We start from the raw sequence: 22,571 nt of genomic DNA on the forward strand, positions 1-22,571 counted from the left end.
TTTTTTCCGAGGCTCTTTGCAGCACAAATATAGGTTAAAACAGCAGGTTTAGAGCCATCGGTATTCAAATCTGGTCCATCCTGAGAGACGTAACCGTTTCTCTACGCAACGAACAGCTGCTGGTATTTTTTTATCTTTAGGAAAGCCATGTGCCAACCTCCCTTTTCAGCTAGGATGGGAAGTTCGGGGATTTGGGCGGAAGGTCGTTGAACAACCTTGCTCCTCAGCTTTCCAGGTCCCAGTGCCTTAGCAAGCAGGCAGGCAGTGCCTGACATGGTACTATCAGGCAAGAGTTGGGGACCATCAAAAGCTACTTTTGATACTGACTTTACCACCATGACACCAAGAACTGGTACAGCTGTCACACCAAGGCTCAGGAAACCTGAGCACCAGACTAGACACGGCCCCCAGCACTGATCTACCTCTTTGCACAAGAAGAAACTCAACAATTTGCACTTTTCTTAGGAACAGAGCATTAAGCCTGCTTGCTAATAGGCACAAGTGATGCTGGCAGAGTAAGCCAACATCTATTAATACTTGTGACCATTGGCATTAGCACCCAAACAGATAGCATGATCAATCCTGACAATGAAAACCTTAATGGTTCCAAGTAAGTTGATGTTAAGAGAGTTTGCTATGTCTCCATCACTGCCCTTGGCACCAGTGATACTATGCTAGGGTACTATGCTACTTCCAGGTTAGAAGAAGGTTACTTCTTGTATCCTACCTGTTACCTCGGCTCTGGTTTTCTTTTTTTGACATCTAAGAAGGAACCTTCCCACCAGTCACACACGTCACAGGAAGGTGCTTCTGAGTAAACCAAGACTGCCTGCTTCGTAACTCTTGACTCCTGTGCCTCAGGCTTGGCAGTGGCTTAGCCAACCTTACCAGAACCAGCCATATCCTTACGATGTCCACCTTGACCCTACTGGACATACTGGAGATGTCCATTTGGGACATCCAGCAGTTGCTTCCCCTGTTGCTACTGAAGAAAATGCAGGTGGTGCTATTTATTTTGCATACATTGCAAAGGAAAACGGAACCAGAGGGAGAAGAGGAACGGGAAGTTCTTGAGACTCTTAAACATCATTCTTCTAAAGGCTTGTCAATGCCTTTGGCCTGCTGAAGCAGCCTAGCTGGTTCCTGTGCTCTGACCTCTTACGCCTTCAGAGTTTTCCAAGAGCTGCTGTCTTGGAGAGCAGAAGCCTGTTGAAATCTCTGAAATGAAAAAAAGCCCGTGAGATTTTTTTTTTTTCTTCTGTGTACTGCATTCCTCCAGTCCTGCAAGAATAACATTGCCAATTAAAGAGGGCATCCTAGAAGCAGCCTCAGATTTGGTAGCTGACGTCAGCAGTTTTGCCAGCAGCCATGAAAAGAACAAAATAGAAGAATCAATCCCATAGTCCAAGAGCGTGGAGCCATTTGCACCCACACAACACCAGATTCCTTCGTGGTTTCTGCAATCCTCAAGACAACCACAAGACCAGGACCCAGAGAAATTGGATCTCTTTGGAGAATAGCCTTATTTGTCATTCTAGTTATGAATAGCAAATTCTTGAGCTGCATTTGCTAAATGTTATTCTTTAACTTGGGATTGGGTACTCCCCCTTCCTGGCCAAATGCCCTCTGAAATTCAGAGGAGGGTTGCAAACAATCATTGCTGAAAGTTGGCTTTGGGCAAAAACATTTTGGGGCAGGAATGGATGCATCGGACACTGCAGGTCTGTGAGGGCTGGACTGAGTGTGCGGAGCATCATGGTTGTGTCCACTGGCATCCCTCGTAAGGAGCAAAGCGCCATTCAGCCCATACCCTGCTAATTTTTGGCTCTTATTAAAGAACTTCAAGGTCAGGCATAGCTTGTAGGGCATTTTCACTCTAGCCCCTGACAGCCTGTCCTCTATGTGCCCAGGGCAATCCTGTGACTTTCTTGTGTCTCTTCTCGCACCCTTCTCTCAGAAGATGGCTAAAAGTTGTGCTTTGTCTACAAAGTATGTCAGGAGGGCTTCTATGCACAGTATTTCCTTATTCTAAAGAAGAATGAAAATCTCATTTGGATTAGAAATGCAGGGAGCATTTAATTCCAAGCATTTTAGGTGCTGCAATAAAAGAATACAATGGCAAGAAAACCACTTTGCATTCACCTGGGGTGGAGGGGGTCTGATCCTGCACCCCTCCTCTGGGAGTGAGCTCACTCCTGTAAAAATCAGAGTTGCAGTGACAGGATTATTCCACTCCTTAAAGACAAAGGGCTTGATTTAGCAAAGTCGTGTTCAGCTTTAATTTCATGTTACAGGAAAGAGTCTAGCACTTCCTTATAAATCAACTGGTGATTCATAGAATAGAGGCAGATGTTAAGGACAGAAATTGTTAACTCCCTTAAGTAAGATTGACTGTGATCTTTCTTAAGCGGATGACAAGCAAAATTTAAGAGGAGGCAAGAACAATTCAGGAGTGGAGGTAAGCAGGGGCACGTCAAGACAAATGTAATGTTTATTGTTTTTTACCCCCTGAATATTATAGGGATGGGCACATCAAAGGAACACTCACTAGAGTATATTTAAAAAAAAAAAAAAAAAAGGGCATCTCCCACATTGGGGCTCTCTAGTCTGTCTGTAACGATCCCTTCACCTTACTCTATGCAGAGGAGGAGTCTTGGCTGTCTTTCTGGGGGTCAGGACATTTTTGACTCAGCACTAGGTAAAGGGGCTGCCCTGCATCAGAGGGCTTGATTAGGTCCGACCTCTCATATTTGTAATGCAGAGAATATTGATGTTCTCTGCCTCCAGGTACTGCCTCTCAAAGCCAGCTTGTATTTCAGCCCAGAATATTTGCAGTCATCATGCGCACCGAGCCTTAAATTAAATAAGAATGCAGCCAGGGTAGGACTGTCTGAGGATCAGCCATTGTGCGCTGTCTGCTGCTTTCCTGGGGATTGCATGTTTTTATAACTCTCTGTTAAAAGTTGGTTTCCTTTGGGCTTTTTAAATACATTTCCCTAAAAACAGTTATTTTACAAGAAACTAGCGCCATAGTTTTCAGGGTGGTAAATAAATAAAAGACAGGAAATTCAAAATGAAAGGAGGTTTACCCACAAGTTTTTTCAGTTGATCTGTGTGTTTAACAAGTTGCCATGCTTGGGTCATTCAAATAGTTTAGGTCCAAAATGTGACTGACGTTCAAATTGTTATAATCTGCTGGAGGGAAAATCCTAAATGACTATTTTTATTTGAAAACACAGGTTTTCAGTCTCTTTGATCCTGCTGCTTATGAAATGAGCCCCGAGCGAGTGTTTGAAAAGAGTGGGCTGGGGGTGTCGCTTAGGAAGAAAACTGCAGAGTAATGGAGGTAGTTGTCCCTTCCAGGGTAGATAGCATGGGAAGCTGATGTCTTGATTCTTATCTCATGATCAGGACATGCAGTGCAGTACTTTCACATAAAAGTTGGAAATGTAGTGATTTTCTTTTCACAGTATTTTGGAACAGAGGGCAGGCTGTTTTTGTAGAACTGCCTGGTCGAGTAGCAGCAGGATTATCGATCTCTGAAGAGAGAAATTACTCATAGAATTGAAAGATTTGGGAGTGCAACTGTCCTGTACTGCGTTATGGTAGGAGTGGGATCGCATGGCCTAATAGTGTTTGGTGAAATTTGGCCAATTTGGGATGATGAGCACACTTAATTGTATCTTTTTTTTCTACTGTGATGAGTAAGGGCAGCAGGGGCTCCGGGCTCCTTTCCAGTCCCCAGACGCTAACCCTACTTCAATAAATTAGTCAGAAGAAGAATTTGGTAAGGCAGTCTCTCAAACCTACTGACATAAGTAGCGGCAGCCGTCAGGACGAGAATTTCAGTTGGGATATGGAGATATTGTTTCTTCCTATTTTTGGCCAAGAATCGAGCCCATCTCCTTTAGATGCATAGATTGTAAGGCCGGAAAGGACCTTGGAAGATCAATGGGTCCAGCCCCCTGCACCAAGCAGGAAAGACAGCGGGGGTCAGGTGATGATGTAGCAAGGCCGAACTTCGGCATGTGAGGAGGTCTAGTGAAGTCATTGGGGTTAGTAGACCGAGTAAAACTATGACCTTGTGCAAATGTTGGTAGTTTTGAACCCCGGAGTGACTTCCACTAGGGGAGAAGGGCTGGAAAATCTGTGGTTATGTCGCTTTTTCCTTTCCCCCAACTAAACTAACGTACAATTTCTCCATCAACAGGTGATGGAGACCAAAAGCATGTTGTACCTTGTGACAGAATATGCCAAAAATGGAGAAATTTTCGGTAAGCAAGAGTCCATTTTAACATTAAATATTGATTTCTGCAGTTTGTTGTTGCAACTTAGTTTGGTTTTTCAAGAGAAATCCAAGCCTCAGGATCACATATGCTGTAGCGTCTGTTCTTTGAGGAAAAGCTACAACTAGGTCAAACTGTGTTCCATAATTTAGGAGTTAATTTTCCCCCCTTGAAAATATGCCGAATATTTGCTTTGGTAAATCTTTTAAAGACATCTAGTTGGCCTTTAGCAGAGAAGATTGTATGGTAAAAAGCAAAACAGTTTCAGTGAAAATCTGATTTCCTTTACACTGGTGTAACTTCACTGATGAAAATGTTACCCGCTTTAAGCCATTGCACCAAGTTCAGAAGCTCAACTTATGCTTAGCATGTTAAAAGCCAAGCGATATGCTGTTTCAGGTAAGACGAAGCTTCTTTGTTTCTTGTGTTTGTAGTTTTGGTGAATCGTTCCCCTCTCCTCCTCCCCCCCCCCCCCCCCCCCCCCCCCTATTTCAAACCCTGTCTTTTTTTAATATAGTTCCTATGGGGAATGTGTGTGAGTTCATAGTTACAAGAGTCTCTGCAGTAGGCATTGGAATATTTAAAAGTTTTAAGTTGACTAATGAAAGTCAAATTTGCATTTGGGTCAGAGCATCCAGGATTTTCATAATACACGAGTGTAGCATTTGGTGTTTTGTTGGTTGTAACACTTTAGAAAGCAGCACTCTGCGCCTGGTTTTTGAAGGCTGTAATTGTAAGGATAGGCTGAATAGAGGCCACTTTGAAGTCCTGGGTTTTGTGTTCTCAAAATGGTGGTGTTTTTGCAGAAGGTCTTCGCAGATTTTTCTTTCCTTTTATAATGGCTTTAGCACTAGTAGGGTGGTGACAAATGGCTTTTACAATCAAGCTACAGTTCTGGAAGCAGAGGTCTGTGTAAGCTGTCGAAGGCAGAATTTGGTTGTTCTGACTTTGTTTTCCTGTTACTAGTGATTGCTGCCAACTTTTTTAACATAATTGAGGGATTAGATTTGCCAAACTTAAATTATCAGATAGAACCAGGACGATTCTTGCAGAAAAAGGACATGGCTGTTACTCTGAAAAAGCCTTTTCTTATACCCCTAAATGTTATGCAGAAAATGTCTTTTTTTAGTTTTAATGAAAAGTGTGTGTGACTCAGTTTACCTACTCACTTCTGCATTGTGTTCCCCTGAAGGGAAATGGGTCTCCTCTGGGACTGGGAAATAAGAATTAAGTGTTGCCTACACAGGCATGTCTGGTCTGATGTAAATGAGTTATTGAGAACGGCTTCACTTCAGAGGTTCACTGGAAATTGAGTGACTACGCCTGAACTTGCAATGAAGAGGCAGCCGAGAGAAAAGAACATGTGCAAACACCATGACAAGAATCTGAAATAAAGAGCGTGGATGACTGGACACTGATAAGAAGTCTTGGCCAGGGGCATGGGTGGAGCCTTGGCCATTTGGGCCCAGAGAGAAGACTGTCAGCATGGGTATATGTGGGAGCTTTGCCTTTCCATAGAAGGCACAAGACCCTAAAATACTGGATTCTGGATCGACTGATATAAGCTGCCTTGACTAATATTGTGAGTGGTAGCTGGTTGCTTAAATCATTTGAGGGGGCTCTGAACGTTTCAGCTGATACCTTAAACTTACAGGAAGAGCTTTTGTGGTGTGCGGGAGAAGGGGGCGATGTATGTGGATGCTGCAACCCAAAGTGGGTGTATCCACAGAGACAGGTGATGAGGAGGGAGTTGCTACTTCATATATGACTTCATGGAGTTAGAGCCTTTGAATGAGTTTGGGGCATAATTGGGCAGAGTGCCAAACCTTTGGGCCCATAAACCATTAACCTGCTGGAGGGAACGGTGGCTTCCCAAGTCTTTGGTGCTTGCAGCATCAACAAGGCTCCAGGGAGAGAGAGAGTATCTTCCAGCTTGCTCGCCTGGGAGGTATAATGATCAGGTTGCTGAGTTCAACCTCCAGGCTCCTGCATAGCAAACTGTCACGCTGTGCTCGGGTCAAAATCGGTACATGTGTATTGGGCACAGGCAGCTGACGTGCCCTAGAAGTGGGTCGGCGGAGGGTCTAGCAGTTCTGGGACGCTAGTGCTGATCCTCCGATATAGTAGACTTGGCTAAGTGGTACTGAGCAAGTATCTAACCCTAAAGAGGGTGCACAGGCCTGCCAATGAAGGGTGAAGTCGGGTACCTGGAAGGGACAGAGAGAGGTTGGGGTTGGTGATCAGTTGCTTTGTGGAGGTATTGATGGCAAATGATTTTGAGGACTGGTCTGGCAGCCTTCAGAGGTGCTAGAGTCAGAGAGCCCTCTTTGGACAGCAAGCTGCTGTCTCTACCTTGGGAGATCATCCTTGTTGGGGCAGAGGTGCTATTTAGACATGGGGAAATTGAGGCATAGCTGATAATTGCTGTTTCTCAAATTCAAGTCAGTGAGTTTTGCATTTCCCCTTGGGGCAGCAGAGTTTCAAACAGAACTTTGCATTGATCGCAGCCCTGTCGCCCTGTAGAGAGGCTCTGAGCTGTAGCTACTGGGAGTGCTGAAGACCCTACAGGAGGGATTCCTGTGGGAAAAGATACCCCTTTACAGGGAATGGGATGTCTCCTGGAAGTTGAATCTTGGGGGATGAGAAAGCAGATAGTGCTTCCCCAGAGGCATTGCTACATGTTGTTGTGCTTGGCTGGTGATATCAATTTTCTTAGGACATGGGGGAATACAAGACAGGAAGTAAGGGTCAATGAGAGCTTCTCCTGACCTCAGGTGTCTGAGGACGGGTCACAAATCCTGGAACCTCTGCAGTTCCTGCTAAGTGTTTCAGCGAAGTGTGAAGCGGGTCCAAGAACGTTGCCTGCAATAGAAGATCCTTCCCAGGAGTGGTTATGGATATGGTGGGACCCTTTAGCAAGGCAGCTAGTTAGAGAAGGAACTGAAAATGAATTGGTACTGGTAGATTTACTACTGTGTCTTCCCCTAAGGAAGACGTGGTAGTTGGTGCTGCAGAATGGGTTTTCCCTGGTGAAGTCCTCATGGACCAAGGTGCTGAGTTATGCCTGATCTCTCTGCTGTTTTGTGCACAAGATGCAAATGTTCTTGGACCTGCTTAGATTGCCCTTAAGCCAGTGGTGAAGGGGCTTGGGGAAGTGAAGCGGAAGAGCTCAGCATACCAGCCTCCTCAAGGGGGGCTAGTGCTTACCTTTCCTGCTGTTTTGCTTATAGGGAAATTCCCTAAGGACTATACAGTTCTCTTTTGTTGCTGTGTGTGATAGGAGAATGAAGTGAGCCCTGGTCTTAATGAGGTCAAATGGAAAGTTGATGACGCGGTGTCATTTTAGAGAGAGCCTTACACAACTCATAAGTTTTGCCTGGGAGAATCTGTTGAAGTCTCAAGGGAGACCAAAGGCCTGGTCTAACCACATTGCATATTGCATGCGTCAGGCCGCATGGTGTATGGGGACCAGGTTATAGTGCTCAGTGTGGCAGAATAAGCCGCAACGTGCCTGCAATAGGCACTTTGTTATCAGACAGCTCACAAAACCATTGGCGAGCCATCAGACCGTTCCTGTTGTCACAGATGCATCATGTGAGTATGGTGAAGCAATGGCTTGACAGAGGCAGATCTTGATCCCAGCAGGTTGGACAGTGGGAAGAGGGGAAGAAAGATTTCCTGGTAAATCAAATGGTAGAGATGATTCTATGAAATGAAGCCATGGTGTGCTGCAATCGATATCTCTCTCTGCTACCTTGATTTCTGCAGAGATCAGAGAGGTGCTGCTGGTTTACGAACAGGTGTTTTCCAGCAACCTGATGTGTAACAGTTGTGTTCCCAGGGGCAAGGGGGTAATGGGAAGGAGACATGGACCCACACCCATTCAATTTAGGATTACTGGGAAAATACCCTGGAAGAAGAAACTGTGGATTTGCTAGAGTTGAGGGCTGTTCAGGAGTCGGAGTCCTCGAGCCTGTACCATTGGTACCTAGGGAGGCCGGGCCACTTGGGTTCGGCCTGGGTTATAGAAAGCCTAATGCAATTATAGTGTCCGACACTCACCTGTGCATTGAGCTGATGGGATTATAGACAAAGGGTGACACATTGCCTTCCTGTCCTTGACCTTGCTAAGGTTACTGGAGGATGCCCTTGGACCTTTGTTAGTCCAAAGGAGGCCTAATCACCTGTCAGTGTCTAGTAGATAAGCTACTAAGAGTGCCCTTGCCCACACTGAGGTATTTTTAGTTAAATGTGGGAGGCACTCAAGTCCCAGGATAGGAGAGGCCACTGGACCTGGGATCAAGAGGAACTGACTGTAAAGGTAAAAACCGTGTTTCTCCTTGTGATATGATTTATTTGAATATCATCCTGTGGTGTAAATTGGGCACTGTGTGTTGTCTTTGTGTAACTCATGTGAGACTGAGTTTTAATGCCTAATGAGAACAGGGACTAGGATGGGGGAGTACAGTGTCTTTGTATTGCCGAGCATGAAGCAGATGTGTAAAGCAGGCTCCTGGACATATAGAAACTCAATTGGATATTCCTTGGGCAGAGATTTTAGATCTTTCTATAACTATTTAAGTGGCTGTTAGTGGTAGCTTGTGGTGCCGCACTGGTAGGAACTGGGGTCCTGACCCTGTTTGAGGTAGAGTGAAAAGGGACCGCAGCCCCTGCTAAACACGTGTTGGCTTTATTATGATCATTGTTTAGCATGTCTGACCTTCCGTGCCACAGCGCAGGACAAGACTGATGCAGCCAGAAGAGTGATGTGACAGGATTTAGGTGCGTTATTAAGGAAGGTCCAGAGCTCAAAGAGTAGGGAGAAGGACTGGGGAAGTGGGTCAAGTTGAAGTGCATTAACTCAGTTTAGATCTTGAAACAGCAGGGCTGCTGTAGACTTTGAGTGAGAAGTCACTACTACCTGTTGGTGGCTCCTAACATTAATTAGGCATTTTGTTAGTCTTCTACTGGTGCTGTGCAATAGCATCTTAGATTATCCCCAAGTTTTTTTCTTCTTTTATCGAGAAAGGGTTTGGTTTAATAACATCCCTTCCTTGCTGGTAGCGATTGTGAGGTTGAAGTTCCCACTCTGCACAGATGAATTATACTCTGTACATTTTCAGGTGACCATGCAGTATTTCACCACCAGCAGACTTTATGTCTAAGTTAGCCCTAGCAGAGCAGAGCATGTCATGCTTTGAGGCTGGGAAGTACTGAGCAAGAAGAAATTGCAGCAAGGGAGAGTTGTTGGGCATTAGGAAAAACTTTCTCACTAGGAGGGTAGTAAAGCACTGGAACAGGTTACCTAGAGAGGTGGTGGAGTCTCCATCCTTGGAGGTTTTTAATTAAGACCTGGCTTGACAGAGTCTTGCCTGGGGTGATGTAGTTGGGGCTGGTCCTGCTTTGAGCAGGGGGTTGGGCTGGATGTGACCTCCTGAGCTCCCTTCCCACCCTCGTTTTCTATGAATCTCTGATAAATACTGTGCCAATTGGCCTTTGGCTGCCACCAGTGCTTACCACTGTCCTAATCCTATTTGAAGAGCCTGTTAGTGCAAGTAATATTCATCGTGGATATGTGGGAGGCCTGATTCTGTTGTACCACATCTTACATTGTTGCTTCAAACAGCACAAAGTAGATGTAGAAGCTTAAGCAGAAAGGGATCGGGTAAGAGGGGCCTTGCTGAATCTTGGGATGTGCAGGCACCAGGTTTAGTTGAGCAACTGGCAAGATCCTTGCACTGTCACTTGAGTTTCTCCAGAGCTTTTAAAAAAAAAAAATAGAGTAGGTGTTCAGCCTTTGGGCTGCCAGCTGAGGAATGAAGTTCTGCACAAACCCAAGTTGGCACAAATGATTCTCTTCTGGCCCTATACAGTCATAGCATGTATTACTGCGGTAGTGAGCACTACAGAGAGAGCTAAAGGTGGGTGTTAGGTTATGGGTGCCTAGGATAGTAGCCACATGGCAGTCTCTAAGATCTACTCCCAATACGTATTGTAAGAGCTTGAAGGCACGACAGACTCACGGGATGCTCCTGCAACGTTGGCAGCTAGTTATCTCTGGGTCACTTTGTCCTCTGTGACTACACTGTATGTACACACCCCATGTAATACTGTCTGTGTGTACTTTTTAAGTTGAGACCTCAGCCTTCGGCAGCCAGGCTGTCATAGCCATACTCCCTTCTTATGTCAAAAAGACAGGGATGTAGTTTGCTCCAGTAGTATCAGAATGAACCATTTTCCCAAGTTAATTCTAACTGTGCCTTTTCTGCAAACAAAATGTTTAATATCCAGGTTGGGGGGGAAACATGCAGAAGTCATTAATTTGGCGTGTTTCCCCCTCGTCTAAGTCATTAATCAGATCTTTAAGTGCATTGCTTTTATAACTAACATTTCTGTGTTAAAATACACTGTACTGCAGGTATGCTACCTGAAGAATGGCTGAAAGCTGCTGTCTCTGAGTTGCCATGCACGTGGCAAGGTGTTTTGGCAAGAGTGCATTCCTCTGATCAGGAACTAGTTAGTTCCTCAGTACTCTCTGAAGTATCCCCAGAGGGGCTATCATACAACCATTTCCTTGTTACAAAGGATGTTGTCCCCATTTACATACTCTGTTCACCATCACAGATCTGCTTACTCTTGGGTCGTCTGATCTCAGACCTGTCCTCTAGAGCTCCAGTTGAGTAGCATGTGGCTGGTCCATGGGCTGGACCAGACTCGCAGACCAGCCGCGCTTTCTAGTGTATGTCGTCAAGCAGCCAGAGTGGGCTCCAGCCTCTCCAGAGTTGCACTACACGGCCCTGAAGCCGCATGCGTGCACTGTGCACGGACCTCTCTCATACTCCTGCGAGCCACTGAGACCCACAGGCTGCACTGGGGGCTGATTATACAGCTCTATCTTTGGCACCGCTGCTCTAGAAGAAGTGTCTCCTTTGTGCCATGAATGTATGACCTTCTGGAAGCAGGCAGTAAAGGGTGGGCTCTGACCCCACTACCCCCAAGTCTGGTACACGTCCTACAAAGCGCAGGCGTGGAGCTCTCATGCAGCTGAGGAGCAATTGCTCCTGCCGTGCAAACCAGTTACCAGCACTCTGTAATTCCGTGAAGTGATTTCTGAATAAAAATTCTTTTATTTGATTAATCCATAAAAGAACTGGTTGTTTGGTGGGGCTCTTGGCAGCTGCAGTAGTCATATAAATAAATGGGACTTGCTCAGAACAGGTAATTCGCAGCGTCTGTGGAAGGGCCTGATTCAGCTCTGCTGAAAGCAGTGGGAGACTTTACAATATGGGTTGAATGAAGCCCTAACTGCTGTTTATTTCAGGGAGCCCAGACTCTCTAGTCAGCCGTACTGTATTCACTAATGGCAATTTTCTACAATTATTATTCCTGTTACCTTCCCACACATTATCCACCCAGAGAGGAAGCTCACCGAATCACGGGCAGGGGGGCAGACATTACTTGACACCCTGGGCCTTGCAGAAATTGCAGTAAGAGCTGTGTGTGTTTTTCTGGCACTTAGCAAACCCAGAAGACAGGTCTCTAGGTAACAAGAACTGAGCTTTGATATTTCTTGTCGCTCTCTTTTTATACCATTTATTTTCTTAATGTAAATAATTATTTTCTTAATTTAACTGAATATATTTTCTTTACATTTTTCTCAATGTGAATATAGGTGGGAAATAGGAAGTGTCTAATAAAAGGACCATTCTTGGTTATAGGTTATTGAAGGATGATACAAAGATACTCTCCTTACAGATGCGAGTCAGGCAAAAGAGCCCTGTTTGTTTCTGCCCCTTGTGCGAGACTGTCCTTACCCGGCGTTTATGATATTTGTCCCCCAAGATCATTTTGTTCCAGGCCATTCCTTATAAGTGCCTCTAATTACAGAAAGGGAGGAAGATCTCTTCTATTAGGATGATGGCTTGTGCATATTCTTTCAGTCTTGCAGCATAGTAAGTGGAACCGGTTTTCTATTTCATATAGCGGGCAGGGGGAGTACAGGAATTGACCTAAATTCTTTGTTATAGAGATATCCCAGGTGACTGACTAATTAGTATACTTTTATAAGAAGCTCAAGCTGCTTGGAGCCTGCTGTCTAGCCAGTTCTTCATTTTATTCTCAAACGATGTCTTCAGGGCTTAAGGAAGGATGTGTGAGGCCCGCTCCCCCTTTGAAGCTGCCCCACTAATAATGCTGCCTGATTTCTCCTTTTGGACTTGTCACTTGTGCGGCATCATGCGGTTTGATTTATTGGATTGCTTGGGTTACTCTTCTTCTTGGGGATCTGTAAACGTTGAGTTTGCCATTAGGAATATTTGAGGTGATGATGTTTGGAGCTTAATTGGTTTTTAGGATGACTTGGGAGCTTCCCACCTGGCCTGTCCTAGGATTTATAGACTTTTTGCTTAATAGTGCTGCACTCATTAGTCTTAAGACCACTTAGGTAATGCTATCGTTAGTCTCCTTATATATCCTCAAAGAGGCCACACTTTATTGGATTACTGGTATGTGATATTGTTTCTGTTCTTGCCTCCTAGAACACGTTAACGTGGTGGCAAACTTTGGTATAAGGAACTAGATAATCAGACAGTGCTGAATTTGGAGTCGGGAAGGAATTTTTCTCATGGGTCAGGCTGGCAAGGTGTATGGGAGGGGTTTTTTTTTGCTTTGCTTTGTAGTGGGTGGTTCTCTTCCTAGGTTCTCTGGGCATCTTTTAACGAGTTAGTTCTCTATCCTTAGGCTGGCAGGGCATTGGCAGTACCCTCTTCGTTTGCCTTTTACCTCTGGGATGCTGTGTGGTGCCCTGGGTGTTCCTGGTTTGGTGCCATGCGGTTGCGTGGGAAGATCTGAAGTGGTGATTTTCGGGGATTCCTTGGTTAAACGGTTGCCTGCGAATGCAGGGGCTGGACTTAATGGCCCCCGAGGCCCTTCCGGACCTGTTTTAGATCTGTCTGTTGGAGCCCCCAGGAGATCCTAAGGGCTACCGAAACACTTGAAATGCAGGTTGTCTTGCATCTTTCCGTTGCCCCAATAATTTGCGGAAGCAGCTGCGACATTGGCAGCTGCCTCGTAGATTGAAAATTGGAATCGCAAACAATTTTTACTCATCGCCCCGAGATTTCTCTAGGAACCGTTTTCCAATTATTCTAGTTGGGCAAATTAAATTAGATTCTTCTGCTTCGCATTTGCCCTTCATGCATCAGATACTTGAATCTGCCATTCTCTCCTCCATTGCAGCTGCTTGACCCCCTTTGGCTGTTGTTTTTATAGATGTAGCTGATCAGGAGAGACAGGGGGGCACACAGGAAAAAAGTAAGTGATCAAGAGAGCAAGTGAATCTCTTCTGTTTCCTTGATGTGGCCAAGGCTACGTAAGCTTGCAGAAGGGAATTGGGACAGGGGAGGGCTACATTCTGATATTTCTTCTGTCTGGGTTTGAATGTCTGTCTTGTTTCCTGCAAAGCTGAGACTTAGCAGAGACGAGCCCTGTAGTTTTATTATGGTGAAACGAAGCCTTTTTTGGCCTCCCAGACACTGCCCCACTTACAGCTCCTTTAAGACACTAAATGGTCTGATTTGATGTGATGTAACTTGTGCATGGTCAAAACTGGGGGTTTTCCCCTTCCCGTAAAGAGCAGGGATGTCAACCACGTTTGGCCCCGTGGGCCAGTCTCTGGGTCGGATGAATGGTGCGGGGCCAGATTAGACCCATAGACTGACTGGACTGAGCACCACGTGCGGCACGTGGGTCAGCTCGGAGACCCGTGGGCAGCCCTGGGGGGCTGGATGATAGGGCTCTGCAGGCCGGATCCAGCCCTCAGGCTATCTTTGACACCCCTGGTAGAGAGTCATTTAAACATGCCTTTCAGTATGTTATTAAAGGTTTAATATTGTTTATACAGTTTTGATACATTGGTTGATTTTGGGGGGTAATGAATATGACCCAGGAATTTATTGAGGCCACCTGCGTGGGAATAAGATTTTCCACTGCAGGCTGGAAATCTAATTTTTTGTTACTATTTTTCTTTTTGTTTTGGCAGGAAAGGGAAGCAACTGGTTGTAGAAACAGGCTGAAATTTGAGAGAGAGGAGAGGTCCCTGCTGTTAGTTTTGCAGGCTGCCAGATAGATGCAGAAAACTATTAGATCAATCAGTTGTGTTATGGGAGTTGGTTAATTATTGACTAATGGCAACACTTCCAACAAAAATGCTTTTGGTATTAAGTTTGCATGGTGCCTTACATAATGGGTTCCTGATGGAGGCCTGGGTCTGGCAGGTGCTGCCACAGTACAAATAATTATTGAGAGAACAAAGGAAACGCAGATTATAATGGTGTTGAAGGTAACGGAGGAGCAGAATAGAAACGGATCAAAGGAAAGATTCAAATCTAGAACCACTCAGGCCTAGTTACCACTTGTCAGCTGAGTTGCTGCAGCTGAAACACTAAGCATCCTTGTCACTGGTGTTCCTGTTTCAAGTTGTTGGTTTGTTTGTTTTTTAACGTTCAACACCTAGGTATTTTCTAGCTTTACATTAGTTTTTGGTCACAATAACACAGCTGGGGACGGCGGGAGCAGCTCCATCGAAGCAGAACTGTTGTCAGTTGACATCACCAGCCAGGAAAGAATTCAGCCGATGGCAATTAGAATAAAGTTCAGCGACTGTGATGTTGAAAACCCTGGTGATTGGAGAGGAGAGGAGGTGGAGGCTGAACGAGGTTTTTATGATCTCGGTTTTTGGGTTTGACTGAGAGTGAACTCAGAAATTTCCATCCCCCGTTCATGTTGTCCCGGCTGTATTCTCTTTTCACCTTTAAATCCTTATCATTGGACTGCTTATGTCAGTGCCAGGGTGTCATGTGTCCAGCCGGGCTCTTATGTAAGAGCAAGGAGGAAAAAACCATGACTACTGTTTATACAGAAATATCAGGAAAAATCACATCAGACTTTGCAGGTGAAAGTTTCTCCTCCTTTCACCAAGCGTAAGTTGGTAAGTTCCCTGCTTTGAGCCTAATGGCATGTGAAATGAATCCTGGTGGTTTTCATGCCCTTGGATTACAGTTTATAGTGGAAAGCCCCCTTGAAGTGGGAGATCCGTACTCTTGCAGGTTTCTAGCATTTTCCCGTGGCCGTGCAGCCGTTTGGCCAAACCAAACAGCAGTCCCGTTGGAGCCCCATTTTTCTTTAGCTTAATGTGTCTGTTTTGGCATCGCCTTGTAACCACCGTATTCTGCTCTTTGCCATTTTGCGGCCGCACCTAAGCAGAGCACAGTCGAGTCTTGTGGACAAGAAGCGATTCCCTTGAATCTCTGTGCTGCAGGATTAATAACGAAGTAACTTCAGATGACTTTTGTTTTGCAAATCGGAGCGATTTCCTACAAGAGCCTTTTTAAGTCATCCTTTGGAATGAGGAAATATAAAGCCAAGTCTGCAAAGTGTTTGTCAGCAGCTGGCAATTAGCAAACATTCTCTCGCTTGTTCTTTGTCAGTATTGCAACTTCGCCATGAATATCCGTTGGCTGCATCGCCCTGCCGGTCGGTCTTTGCAGCTCTGCTAAAACAGCATTGCTAAACGCTAACCTGGGGAGAAGATTATCTTCGCTTTCGTCCAAGGTGGCTTCTCTTTCCTTCCCGTCGGATGCACAGAAAGCCTGTGCTTAGGAGCAGTTGTGAATTCAGCCTTTACCAGTTCACGTCACTGCTCCAAAAAGTCCTTCCAGAGTAAATCTCGTCGCTTCAAGTGTTATTACATTTTACAAGCCGGTAAAAAATAAACAGGTCTTAGAGAGTCTTTAAAGGGGGCGGGAAAAAATGTGATTTACATGCATATTTGAGGTACTTTTATAGCTGCCTCCTCCTGACCCTCCACCGGTTCCACATCTGAAATCTTTTTAGCAACTGAGATGCAGATCATTTTCAGTGCTAATTCAGCTGAAGCTGTAACTTGGAGAAACTAATTCACTACCAGTTGCTGTGCTTGTGTTTTTCCAGCGTCCAGACTTTTGAAGCGAAGGCTGATTATTCAACCTAAAAATAAGCTACCCATTGAACAGGGGGGAAAAGAGTGAGTCTCTGAGGTCACAGTTAAGTGGTGGTTTGTACTACTGCTAATGTAGCTCATCCAGTCTTGCTCATTGTGGTTAATAATCTTACGCATTCCCCCAGTACCAGAAGAGTTCATTGCGCAGTTGAAGGACTGAAAATGTGACCAAATACCATAGGATATTGCAGCTGATTTATGGTCGACTGGGCATATAAATTCCAGAGTGAGAATCACTATTGACAGGAGCGTGCTGCTTTTGGCTGAAGTTTAGGAGAACAGATTTCCATCTTTGTCCTCAAACTTCTGCACGTGGTCTGCAGCTGGATTGTCTTGGGGGCTGCTTCCTTTCTTTTTTTCCAAACAACTACTGTGCTGCTGATCTAATTTATTTTAAATCAGCAACAAACTGAGGGCATCCAAACCCCAGCCCCCTGCCAACCTGTTCCTTGTGCTGATAGCCTTGCTGTCCTTTTAACAGAATGCTGCATTTTTACTATCGTCAGACGTGACCAAGGAAAATGCCTCTGTACGAATATACCTGAGGACTGGGGTGTTCAAAAGAAGTGCAGTAGGCACGCTGGGATTTAGGCACTTTAAATTTCGGTAGTTTCCTTTTGGAAATCATAGCCGAGGGGCACATAGGTATTACGAACAGCTCACCTTCCTGCCCAACTCTCTCCTGCCCCCAATTCCTTTTGTAGAAGAATAAAAACACACGTGGAAATATAAAATGAGCTATTGGTATCAGCCCTGTGCCTGACCTTTACATTCACCTCTTGCTCCTAGAAAGGGTCCCTTGGGGCTTAAAGCACAATGGCATGCTCTGTAATAGCTTTATCTATTCTATGGAAAAACAGATTATTCTTGTGTCTCCAAGGACTCTCGATCCAATACCTTTTGCCAGCACACGCACAGAAAAGCCAAATGCCTCTGTGCAGCTATTATTTGTGCTTCTCTGACATGAATCTCTGACTCGGAAAACTCCACGTGAAACAACCAGGTAGCTGTGTATTTATTGACTGGCATGCCACCAGAGTTGAACAGAAGCTGATAAATATTTGTAAAATAATTCCCGACAGGAACCAGTAAAACTAGGAGCCAAAGTAAAAACTCAGTCAGCACCTAAATTAAACAAAGAATGGCAGCTGTTTTTATATAGTGCTTTATGAATATGCAAATGAAGGCAGAGCAGTGACATCACTAACCTAGTGACCTTTATTTTATTTTTTTTTGAGCCCTTCTGTTTCAGATTATTAGAAAAAATGTGGTAATTCATGCACAACTAAATTGGAGTGACCTGAATTCTACTCCAGAAATTGTGCTACTCACCAGGGAAGCCCAGGTAAATTTGCATTGTCCTCAAATTAAACTTTGCTGAAATCAAGAAAGCCTGGAGGACACTGAGAAGAAATCATGTGCTGACAGGGGAGACTTCAGGTGCCTGAGTGATAAATAAGTGTATGCTGCTTGGGAAAACGGAGCATCATAGAATAGCAGAAAATGAGGGTTGAAGGGAGCTCAGGAGGTCACATCTAGTCCAACCCCTGCTCAAAGTAGGACCAGCCCCAACTACATCATCCCAGCCAAGGCTTTGTCTAGCCAAGTCTTAAAAACTTCCAAGAATGGAGAGTCTACAGGATTTCTTGGTAACCGGTTCCAGTGCTCCCAGAGTAAGGCATGGAGTTGCCTAGAACACTGCAAAGTTTGGAGCAGATGAGCAAACAGTAAAGGAAATGTGTGTTGATACTATATACTAAAAAATATAACTACTTACCTAACGACACAAAGGACCTTTCCATACATCTTGACTTGAAATGGTAATCTCACAGTGGATTCTTAGCTCTGCAAGGAAGTCCACGAATAAAGGGAAGGTCTGGACTGGAGATTGTTCTCCTAACAAATTAGCATAAATAGCCAGCATCTCTTCAGTCTTCTTCCAGTCTCTCCTAGGATGTGAGCACTTAATTATTCACCCTTTTGTATGCTACATACATTTTGTTTGTTTGATTGATTGATTGATTGACTTCTGTGCTGCTTCCCCCCAAAAGGCTCATTTGAAGCCTTCTTCTCAGAGTCCTGTCTTGCATAGGAATGGGTCTTGACCATCATCCCATAAATCTGAATGCCATGTCCTGAGGCATTTGTAAATGGATATTCTTTGTATTAGAAACAAAAGACTGCCCCTGAATGTGAATATACTCATTCCCATTCCACATTAACTTTACAAGGCCTGCACATCAATAAGTTTACTATATTGCTGGTGTCAACCTGCTTATTCATATGCATGCACAAGAAGAATTCTGCAGAAATGTCCAGGGGAGCGATTTCAGTGAAACGCATTAATCACTGGCTACTTTGGACATGGTTTCTGTTAGATCACAACCTTTGAAATAAATGCTGCCCTTTTCAAAACACTTCCACATGTTTTAGTCATCTAAATAAGTAATGTGTTGCTGAAACAAGCTCAGGAAACTGCCTCACTTCCAAGTGAAAGGCCTGTTTATTGCAGTTATTGTTCTACTCTGATCTAAAGTGGCTTCCAGTTTCTGTTGAATTAGCGAACCATCCAGTAGAAGGCCCTTTCAGAAACCCCCGAACCGAGCACCTGTCCAAATCTGGGTGGATGATGGATGGAAATGTCCAAGGTGTAAGTTTGGAATAACAGCCAAGAGATATCCGAGCTATTTCTGACTGTTTTCTGCTGCTGCCTATTGCTGTAATATCTATATCAGGACATGCAAAGGATAGAAGTTGACTTCTCTAAGTCTCCAGATCACAAAAATGGCACAGATCCAAGAAAAATAGCTTCTCGGTGTTATACTTGCCTGACTGTATTAGTGGCCCCAACCTATAGGAAAAAGAAGAGCTTCCAATAGGCTTTCAGTGATAAATTGTCAGATGGCTTTGACCTTATTCTTCCAGAATCCATTCTTCCTATTGGGCAGCATTCTTCAGCCTTATACCCTCTTCTCCACTTGCTCTCTTGCACTGAATTCCCTGGGGCAGAGCAATTCCTTCTTAAGCTGTATTTAATAACTGCAGGCTGCTGGCTGTTTGAGGCAGGGTCTGTCTCTCTTTATGACATATAAAGCTATAGTCTTTGTATAATAGGCTTATCTAAAAAAATCAGTCTCAAATGAGTTTTATCAAGAAATATGAAATATCAGCTTTCCTTTTCTTTGTTCAAGTCTTACAATCAAGGAATCTAGGATAAGCTTTCTTTTAAGGGTGTTGTACTTAGCATGTGTCCCTGGTGGGTTGAAAAGAGCTTTGCAACTTCTGAACTATTGCGTGTGATGCAGAAACAACAATTCAGGTCAGGCTGGAGAACTTGGTACCCTTTCCTAGGTCTGACTGACATCTTTGCAAACAATGCTAGGAACGCGTTCTAGAGATGTTGTACGCTGAGAGTAATGTGTGCATGTTCTTGACAGCTTTGTAGAACCGAGGAGCTGGCATTGGTTTTGGAAGAACAGTTTAATAGAAGAATTCCGACATACGTGTAATTAATTGTCCGATGAAGATGCTGATTATTACCTGGATTGTACTGGAGTGCATCGTGCGTTTAAGTACTTTCCCAAATTCAAGGAAGCTATTGTCCCTGCTGTGAAAGTGTAGCGTAGAAAATCAAATACAGGTTGAGAATTGCTTTCTGCCTGGATGGGACAGACTTATCTTCCTAGAGCTGGCCAAGTTGAGTCAGTCTTGCCTATTCAGTTAACTTTAGGTACTTGACGCTCTGGTTTTGCTTTGCACCATGTGCATCAGCAGACAGCAGCACTGCAAGCATGTGTCAGGGTGGATCCCATTGAGGTGCAGGTATGCTTCACACGTCAGCTTGGCATCTCTTTAGAGCAGCAGCATTCATCAGGCTACAAGATGTCGCGTGCCTGCCTCATTGCATTCCTTTCTGGAGATGCAGAGAGCAGAGCAGCTGCAGCTTTCCCCTACTATCCCTGATAACAAGAGGGAACCCAGCAGGTGTTCACCTGCTATACCTTCATAGGCTTCCAATGCCTCTCTGATTCTTGGAAGAAGTCCCGCTTCTCTCCATCCATTAATTCTTTTGATTATAGATGTTCCTGAAACAGGGAACCCCTCCCACCGGTTGCCCCTTGTAGAGCTGAGTGAGGCACTTCTCACCAGCCATCGTTGTGGTGGACTCAGAACCTACAGGGTTTGAATCCCGTCTGTCGTGAAATTGTCTTATGCTTTTAGTCAGATAGCACAGGAGATGTCTGTTCTGCCTTGTGAAAGGCTACATCCCTAGCAAATGCGGTCTTCTGTTCTCTCTTACCCTCAGCCTGATAATCTCTGCTTAAGCAATCCACAAGTGTTGTATCTGATCCTCCTCTGATAGCCTTTCTAATATGTGCTTGCCACCAGTCGGAGGACCAGCAGCATAGGACCTCTTTCTAAAGCTGATGGAGAACTTTCTTGCGCCATCCTCCGCCAAGCACTCAATCAGCTCATCTCACTGTCAAAACGGCCTCCTGTGGCCATCCCCTCAGCCAAGAAAGTGAATTTGGAAAGTCCTGGGAAAGCCCCTAATATGTACAGTAACCGCACTTCCTTTGAAGCAATGGATGTAGTCATTGTGAATCCTACAGTCCGCTCTGCCGTTGCCTTTGTTGAGTCCTCAGCAGCTTTGAGGCACAAGGGTGGTAAGGCATCAGGCACTCCACTTCCTTATCCCCTTCTCCAGGATTCCAAGGGACCATGAAGCATGCGATCCTTATGTAAGGTTCGAAGCTGGTGCACATTACACACAGTGTGGGTTTTGCTGTAGTGGCGGCTGAGTACAGCATCTCGAAAAACCAATTACCATCGGTATGCAACTGTTCTTTCTTTGACCCTGCATCTTGTAATAGCCCTAATATAATCAACTCATCAGCTAGCCCTGAAGAAAAGCCATGGCTTATATTATTATGTTGCAGGCAGTCTCCCTAAATCTCCTTACAGCAGAGTCCAGATGTTGCAGGAAGGTGACCTGGGTAATAGGGCTGTGCAAAATAGCACTGTTTTGTTTCAACTTCTGTTTCACCGTTTCGACGGGACAGTGTTTCGTTTCGAGTTTCATTTCATTTCAAAAGCCTGTTTTGTTCCATCGAAACTGTTTCGCTGTTTCGACGCTGTTTCAACATTTTGCCCATAGGCTATAGTGGGGAAGCATGAAACTGCTTATAACTGTCATTTTTTGGCAGATTTGGATGAAAACAGCAAGGATGGTAGACACATCTGAGGGCACGAAGCCTGCCAAGTTTCAAGGAGATAGGCACAGGGGTTTCTGGGAAAGTGCACCTCAGGCTGCTGACAAACAAAACCCGTGTGTGTGTGTGTGTGTGTGTGTGTGTGTGTGTGTGTGTGTGTGTGTGAAGGTGTGCCCTCACTGGTTCTGGGGCCTCTACACGACACGGTAGTGTGCCCCAAGGAGGTCTCCTCCTCCCTTACAGCCTCATCCCGGTCCACCACTTTCAATGACAGCAGGTAGTACCTTAGTAAGCAGCATAGTAGCACCAGCAGCATCTCTGGCAGCCGAACAGTCACGGTCAATATGAGAGCAGTCCTTCCCCAGCCTCCCTCTCCTTACTTCCTGTTTCCCTGCAGGCAGGCCCAGCTTCAGCTTCGAAACTCAAAACGTTTCAAAGCTTTCAAAACGTTTCGACTGCCCTCGTTTTGTTTCGAGGCTGTTTCAAAGTCCTTCGTTTCATTTCAATGTCGCTGTTTCGAGCTTGAAGCAAGTCGAAACAGCGTCAAAACAAAACAGCCGGTGAAATTTCGCACAGCCCTACTGGGTAAGTTTTAGCTCTCTTAGAATGATCACCATAACCCAGGACCTGGCATTGCTCAAATCTTAATCAATCCTATTTCAACGCTGGCTGACACACAAGCATCACCTCTGCAGGCATTGACTCTTACTCATGTTGATACTCTGTGGTACTTGGTGCTTGTTGGAGGAAGGCGAAGTCTCTCGGTACAAATGGTTAAACTGGTTTCTTTTGTGCACACATCTGTGGGCCCTGCTGGGAGTGTAAGGGCAAACCTAGCTGTAACTTTAGCCTGGAATCTTTAACAAAACCCTGGTAGGCCAGAGCTGTAAAATTAAATGGTGCCATTTGGAGAATTTCAAATGTACTTGTTATATCATAGAAAATGAGGGTTGGAAGGGACTTCAAAAGGTCACATCTAGTCCAACCCCCTGCTCAGGACCAGCCCCACCTAGATCATCCCAGCCAAGGCTTTGT

The 22,571-nt window shown here is 44.9% G+C and overlaps 1 protein-coding gene across 1 annotated transcript in view; it reads left to right on the forward strand.

Moving 5' to 3' along the window:
* SIK2 (salt inducible kinase 2) overlaps positions 1-22,571 on the forward strand; it is a 90,821-nt gene that overhangs the window by 12,102 nt on the left and 56,148 nt on the right. The window contains exon 3 of the mRNA XM_025207632.1: positions 4,211-4,274. Within this exon, the coding sequence (XP_025063417.1) occupies positions 4,211-4,274 (64 nt within the window). The remainder of the gene's footprint in view (positions 1-4,210; positions 4,275-22,571) is intronic.

Source organism: Alligator sinensis, unplaced genomic scaffold (genome assembly GCF_000455745.1).
Source record: "Alligator sinensis unplaced genomic scaffold, ASM45574v1 scaffold1241_1, whole genome shotgun sequence".
NCBI lineage: Eukaryota > Metazoa > Chordata > Crocodylia > Alligatoridae > Alligator > Alligator sinensis.